This window comes from Aplysia californica, unplaced genomic scaffold (genome assembly GCF_000002075.1).
Source record: "Aplysia californica isolate F4 #8 unplaced genomic scaffold, AplCal3.0 scaffold00009, whole genome shotgun sequence".
NCBI classification, from domain to species: Eukaryota; Metazoa; Mollusca; class Gastropoda; order Aplysiida; family Aplysiidae; genus Aplysia; species Aplysia californica.
This window is the reverse complement of record NW_004797279.1, coordinates 3,084,715-3,092,557: the sequence shown is the minus strand read 5'-3', so window position 1 is coordinate 3,092,557 and position 7,843 is coordinate 3,084,715. Positions and strand designations below refer to the sequence as shown.

The following is a 7,843-nucleotide window of genomic DNA, read 5'->3' as shown; positions in this document are numbered from 1 at the left end:
TATATATATATACACTCACACACAAACATATACACACTGGCGCGTGGGCGGAATACACAAAACCCAACTAACCTTACGTTTAGTGAGTACGTAGATCATATCGAATTAGTTTTTGAAATAGTTAAAACGTGACAAGTAACTTAAATCGTCCTTATCAAGAGTGACGCTTACTTTATTTATCTGTTACGTAGCCCTTCGAATTATAAAGTCAAATGATTTGAAGAAAAAAACAAACTCTGTCGAGACCAATATTAGAATAAATCAAAGCAGCTCTAGATCATAGCGAGTACGCAATAGAGAATTCTTATTTTCTTTAAAAAGAGAGAAAAAGAAATATAAAGACCCCCGAAAAACAGCAAAAATCTTCCACCCCCTCAAAAAAAAAAAGAAAAAAAAAGAAGCACGTGATGTGTGGAGTCTAGACGGATCCTATTATCAAATCAATTGCGGGCGTATATCAATCCTTTCATACGTCTGTTACATAGGAGAGAAGCAATCCCTTTGTTGCAGCAGTTTTTGCGTATACGTGGTTTTCAGAGAATGAATGCGATTTTAGCTCGTTGGACTCCCTCTTACAATATGTTTGCATAGCTATCTCCAGACTGTGTATACTTCTCCCCCAATTACATTCTCGAATAATGCAGCCTTTTTGATGAAATGTTCTTGAGGTAATTCTCATGAATAATGATCAAATCGTTAAGTTCATTTAAAAGTTAGCTCAAGTCATCTTTGTTCAAGATTAAAGAGATGAGGATTTTGTATCAGTATACAGGGAACTGACTGTGTGTCGCTACTTATTTTGTAAAGTACACAGAGCCAGTTGAGTGCCATATCAGTGTCATATCTTTTTCTTCTACTTGTTGATGTTGCTGCTGTTGTTGTTATTGTTGTTGCTGCTGCTGCTCTGTTGTTGTTGTTGTTGTTGTTGTTGTTGTTGTTGCTGTTGTTGTTGTTGTTTTCGTTCTTCTTCTTCTTCTTCTTCTTCTTCTTCTTCTTCTTCTTCTTCTTCTTCTTCTTCTTCTTCTTCTTCTTCTTCTTCTTCTTCTTCTTCTTCTTCTTCTTCTTCTTCTTCTTCTTCTTCTTCTTCATATACTTGTTCTTTTTCTTCTTTTTCTTTTTGTTCTTCTTGATGTTTTTGATCTTCTTATTGTTCTTCTTCTGTTAGAAACTTCCTTTCTCATGACGTTTTTCTTCTCAATATACACCTAATGATTTAAGGAAAGGAAGGCAGGGTAACTGTTTTTGTTCCGTGCATGTTCATTTCGACAAACACTATATTATTATTTTGTTGTATTTGAGATAAAACGTTGGACAAATCATGTCCACGACGGATCAGAAGTTTAGAACTAAAAACTGTGGATACTTTGAACCGTTACAAGCCTCGTATAATTTGAATCTGTTTTATCTGTGAAGTAATTCACAAGGACAAGAAGTTTCTCTCTTTTTACGAGAGATAATTTGAAGAAGTAATAAGTAATTAACGATTTTGCACTCGATCCGAATGATTGTTCAACTTGTAAGACACCTTTTTTGAAGTTCATTTTCAATTCTATTGACGGTTCTCTCAAATCAAGGAGAAAGCTTATCTGAGAAAAAAGAAGCTATGAAATTATCTTTATAAATGATGAGTATCTCAGACACTTAATTTAGAATATTGACCAAAATCCGAACGGCTTTTTTGAAGTCTGACTGCTCTGCATACTATTATGAAGCATTGATCCCCCAGCTCCCCCTCCCAAAAAGTAAAAACAAAAACAAAACTGCTTCCAGTATCACAAATGTAAAAAAGTTGATATCTGAAAAGGTTCTAAATTTTGTATATCCCCCCTTTTTGGGGTGGGGTGGGGGGAGGTGGGGGAGTCGAGTGAGGGGTGGGGTGATGTTTTTGAGAGGGCTGATTACGTTGATTTATTACAACTTCGAGTCATAGTGTAATGAATGTTTGTCAGGTCTCCCTTTTTTCTATTTGGACAAACAAGAGAAGATAAGCATTCACGGGGGATTGGGGGAAAAGGATGGTGTTTGGTGTGGTGTTGGAGAAGATCAGGTGCGTTCGGGGGTTAAAAGTCAGAAAACACTCTTTTTCCCTCCGCCCTAAGTCAATCCTATGAGGCCGTCAATTGCCCTACAAGATTTAATTTTAAATTTATCCAGTGTCAAAAGATTTAATCTTCTACAATAATAGTGTGAATGACAGAATCTCCTGGTTTGTCATTAAAAATCAACAATTCCAGTAATAGTAATTTTAATCTTTCAGGCTCAGACAGCACTCGTCTAGTCCCCACAGAGACGGAGGTTATGGCAGAAGTTGGAGACACCGTGCTGCTGCCTTGTCACGTGGAGAACTTGAACACCAGATTGGTATGAGAGTACGTCCCCGAGGGGACTAAATCACGATGTGGTGGATTCAGGCGCTCGTCAATTTGTGGGGTTATTGGTATCATCTTAAACATTTTCGTCTGTCAGTCTTTTGATGGAAAAATACCCTTTTAATTTTAACAGAAGTCGAGATATTTGCGACTGAAAGAGGTAGAGGTCACCCTTTTTCAGTGGATAAAATATCAAGGAAATAGCTGCCAAAGTTTGGTCACTTCTCGAGCTTCAGAGTCCCTGGAAACTGAAAATGTACACGCCTTGTGCCTTTAATCAAGGTTTTTTTTTAAAAAAAGAGGAAAAATCAGCACAGAGATGTGTTTTTGAAAGGAGATAAAAAGTGTTGAACCAAAAGATAAAAATTCGATAAAGTTTGCTAAAGCGACAGAAAATTGCCGGTATCGTCGATTTCATTATTTTGAAGAGCGCCTGGTTTCACCGCCATGTCTGACTAATGTTTTTGTAGTCAAGAGAAAAGTTTTGATTAGTACTTATGGGAAAGAAAATCAAGATCATAGATCATCATTTTCATTTACCGATTTGTTGTTGCGTTTTATTGATGTGTTGGGATGATCCTCATCGTAATCTTTACGACCAAATCCATAACCTCGATGATCAAATACTTCATCACAACCATGAAGACCACCACCACCACCACAAAACCACCTATGCGCTAAAAGAATAACTAATAGCAACAGCTCCCCTGTTGTGCCGTCCATCATAATTTTCCTTTACGCCCCCCCCCCCAAAAAAAATAAAAATAAAATAAAATAAAAGATACAAAGAAATTAATAAAATAAATAAATGAACTAATTCATTCATTAATTAAACCCTCCTTCTTTGTAAAGTGACCACAAAAGGAACATATTTTCATTTGATAGTATTTACTTTTAATACCACTTTCTCTCACACATATGCACATAGATACATGCACATACGCAGATACAAACATATACACACAAACATACACACACATACAAACACATACAAACTCACAAACACATACACACACACTCGTCACACCACACAAACACACACTCACATACATAAAGTAAGACACGAACACATACACGTGTCACAACATTGTTTGTTTGGATAAAGATAACGATATCTACTCAACAGTGGTCATTTAGTGCAGGGAAAAAATAAGTCAGACCGAGAGACAGATACAACGGAGGGAAATCAGAGAAACTGGGCCTTCTACGAGCGTTTCCAACAACCTTCATGTCTAAACACACAGATTTTGTCCCCCCCCCCCCCTCAGGTGTTGTGGAAAGATGACAGAAACGAGGTAGTCAGCCTGAGGAAAAAGATTTACAACGGTGACCGCCGCTTTGACGTGGTTCACGGCTCCAGAACCGAGTGGAGTCTTCAGCTCCGAGATGTCAAACCCTCCGACTTCGGTCATTACACGTGCATCGTCAATTCACGTCCCGTACTGACCCGTACTGTCGCTCTGAAAAATTCAGGTAAAACTGTGTATAACTTGGAGAGCTTTAATAGATACGTTTCCTATGGTAAATACTAAAATTGATGTACGGGTAGATAGACAAATAGATCGATCAATAGATAGATAGATAGATAGATAGAGATAGATAGATAGATAGATAGATAGATAGAGAGAGAGAGAGAGAGAGAGAGAGAGAGAGAGAGAGAGAGAGAGAGAGAGAGAGAGAGAGATAGTGAGAGATAGATAGATAGATAGATAGATGTCGAGATGGAAACTTTTTCTGGGAACCACCACTGCGTTGACAAAAGGCTGGAGCTTCTCAGGAGAGTAATGCAGCGCTGTTTTTCACCGTGAGCGGCCACGAGTCGCCAACAACGAGTCGCTGAACCTTGCACGAGAGAGTGTCATTTATATTCATGACCCATCGATCCATAGCCCACCTTTTCTCGCCGTTGTCGCACAGGGTTATCACAGTGAGAGGGTGATGTATACACCCTGAGGTTAGCAATCTCATTTGGATACTTGTTCATAGGATAAGATTATTTTCATGCATAAAAATGTTACTTTATGTGAACACTCATGAAACCCTGAACCGGTACAATTTTATTCCGTTCCCAATTTTTTTGAGTGTATGGTTGATGTAACAAGGCTTCCGGCTCTTTTCAAAGCGCATCATTTCTGTATCTTTCCGCTTGTCCGTTTTGTCTGTCAGTCTGTCCCATTGTTTCTTACATTTTGTTATCTGCTTTTCCATCTCTGATTGTCCTCCTCTGCGTTTCTTTTCTATCTGTTTGCCGGTTTCGTCTTTGTCTAACTTTCATCCTGTAGTGCTGATATGCTTGCAATGTATTTTCTTTTTTGATGTTCTTTGGATTCATTTTCCAAACGTAACAGCTAGTCTTCTCCTTTTTTACTTGAGGGCACTTGTTAATCAGAACCTTTCCATAAAGAGTCATAAGAAGATATCAAAAAGCAATTTTCTTTTTGTTCTAATTGTCAAACATATTAAAAAGTTTGCAATGTGCCTTTTACAGAAGATTTGAGTTATTTATGGTACCTGTTTACTCCACCCATGGGCTGCCATGTTGCGAGTGAGTAGATACCTGCGCGCGCGATCACTCTTATATAAATGAGTAGATTATCTTCTATTATTTCTGCTTTTACGAAATCCACTTCCCACCTCTAATAGAGTCCAGGTCTAAAAAAGTGCCGACAGAAAAAAATGGACGGGCTTTCCCTTCACCCCTTTCCAAATGGAGAAATTGAATTTTGAGAGAAACACTCAAACAAGAAAGAAAAAAAACCGCGAAGATAAAAGTATCGTAACCCCTACCACCCAAGAGGTTCCTTACTGAGATTACCAGTGGGAAATTCTCCCTTTCCGTGTAGAGCAATAACACCTAGAGTCAATCCATTATTGACAGTATTCGATTCCCCTTTCCGTCTACCCCTCCGTAGAATGAATGAGAAAATTTCCACGGACTAGCCAAGCGCATTTTAGTATTCCTTTGAGGTTTCAGTCGTGGCTTTTTAGACGCGCATGGCGATAGCCTGTCTACAGACTATTTGTTTGCGAGTATTGGGCACTCATTCATATCTTGATGGCAACAGGTCGTCTCTTCAGAGTTATTCCTATGAGGAATATGTCCTATATATTAGAGCCTCAATCGGAACTTCTTGGATATTTAGGCCAAAACGTGAGAGTATGCTGTTCTAAACTTGTGGCAACTTATTTTTACCCTCCTCTCCGAGATATTCATTATTTCGGTCTAACGTTGAATGGCAGAATTGATACGAATGGTCTCATGTAATTTGATCGGGTCGAATAGGAGAGACCGGCAAGATGTTTAAGGAACAGGAAATTATTCGTAGTGGGAGCATTGTTTTGATGGTCATAATTTTTTTTATCTGACTCCCTCTTTCTCTCGTCCACAGTAAAACAAGTCTAAAATGTTTCCGGATAATTCGGTGCTCCATACACTCATATCTACATAAGTCTGTTACGATAGTTTTAATCTGTGAAGTAGCGAAACAAACAGGAAATAACTGAAAAAGAGAAAGCCACCCAATTAACTGAAATAGGTTCTATTTAGTAAAACTTATTAGGAACGACTGAGGCAAGTTTGTGCCAAAGGAATAATACACAGGTCTAGGAAAATGTTGATTTTGAATAGGTTGAAATGGTCTTTCTGTCTTGCCATCGGCATGATTTAAGTCATACAGGGTGACCCATGTGGTATTAGTAATTACCAAGGCTGAGATAATGGTGAGCGAGAGCATTCCCAACTGGTGTTCTCTCCCCCTTGGGAAATCAGGACAAAGAAACCCCTCCTCCATGCGCCTCGTAAGTGCTTGGCCAGCCTGGTGGGTCATAACACCTCTTAGAACCCTGGACGAATGAGCTTCTAAAAGAGACCTTTTGATAATGGTTATGTGTCTGGGAAACTGCCCATGAAGGCACTGAAGATCGAACACAAATACGATTACATTTCTTTCACGTGTTTTTTGCACAAGACCACGGGACTCCACTCGAGTTTGGGTACACCGACAAGACTATGGAAAATGCCATTTTTTAAATTTAAGCTCAAGATGATGCGGTGAGGAGTTTGTCTCTTTGAGGGATAAGCATCTATATCAAATTGATAATAATATACATGTGTACGGGTATGACATGCAATCACAGTTTCTCTTCTGCTCTGTGGGTAGTTGACGGATACTCTGTTGTGATTTACCCCTTGTTACCTATCAAACATTTCTTGTCCTTATCTCTCCTTTTTATATGTTTGTTAATGTCTTGTAACATCTCCAATCTTTGGCTCTTATATGACTCATTGTGTTGCATGTGCCGTAAAACATTTACAAGAACTTCTATTCATCATCTAGCGCCTGTCGAGATGGCTCCTGTTCTAAAGCGAGACACCAACTACCGCATGAAGGTGGAGGCTGACCCTGGTGAAACAGTGACCTTGACCTGTAACTTCCGGGCCAATCCTCCTGCTACAGTCACGTGGTATAAAAGAGAAGTGGTTGGCGGCAAAAACACAAATCAGAGTATGTATTTACCATACTTGGGAGTTTCTTTTCCAGGTCCGAAATTAACCATTTTAGCGAGGTACACAACTATCTAGATCTAAGACCGAGTATGAGACAATACCAGGAAATAAGAAGAACCAATATAATGGACAGCCTTAATTCTAAAGAAAATGGAACTTTGACTTGTTTTCACCTTAGTGTTTTATGTTGATTCTGTTTGGTGTCTTTTAGCCCCCCCTCCCATTTCAATCCAAAATGTTCTCTTTACTGCGGGTTTTTGGGAAGGGGGAGGGGGAAGTTTAAGTGTTCAAAACGAATGATATGAGTACTATCAAAATTGTCTCGTCAATTTTATCGAAGTGGCAAAGCTGACTGCGGGTTTTGCGAATGGAAGTACCATCTGCTATTGTTCCTGTACCAAGCGTACATATACTGCTTTTAGCGTGTGAATACAGTTCAGCCTGGTGGTAGAGCAATGGAATATTTTTCGATTTGGGCAAGTTAAAAACTGCAACAAAAGTAGCAAGTGCTTATTCCGTTTTGTGATGTGGTTGCAAACACTGTACTATATCGATCTGCACCAAGCAGATAGCGAGAGAACTCAGGAATTAGTTCGAACGAACCGAACCCTTGTTGACACTGACAACACACACGGCGGGCCACTCCTTATATTATGATTTACATGTACTGTACGCCGTTATTGCGTCCTGGTGAGAAACGGGCGGTATCAAAAGTTTTGGCCCAGATAGAGAGACAATATCATTGCAGTTTCTATCCGAAACCGGGGACTAACAGTGTGTTGTTTGCAATAAATAGAGTAATATAATCAAGGAGTCAATAGGACACACGTTTTTGGTACAACAAGCATTACTACTTCAAACTAAAGACTTATGACGTCAGATTATTTCGCAGTTATTATGTGTGTGTACATACTGCTTTGTGTGTTTTATTGTGTGTGTGTGTGTGTGTGTGTGTATGTATGTGTGT

The 7,843-nt window shown here is 39.1% G+C and overlaps 1 protein-coding gene across 1 annotated transcript in view; it reads left to right on the top strand.

The window, feature by feature from the left end:
* The window catches only part of LOC101857847 (limbic system-associated membrane protein), a gene marked incomplete in the record, with an annotated part of 55,183 nt that overhangs the window by 37,578 nt on the left and 9,762 nt on the right, over nucleotides 1-7,843 (top strand). The window contains 3 exon segments of the mRNA XM_005089831.3: nucleotides 2,258-2,361; nucleotides 3,638-3,842; nucleotides 6,707-6,874. Of these exon segments, the coding sequence (XP_005089888.2) occupies nucleotides 2,258-2,361; nucleotides 3,638-3,842; nucleotides 6,707-6,874 (477 nt within the window).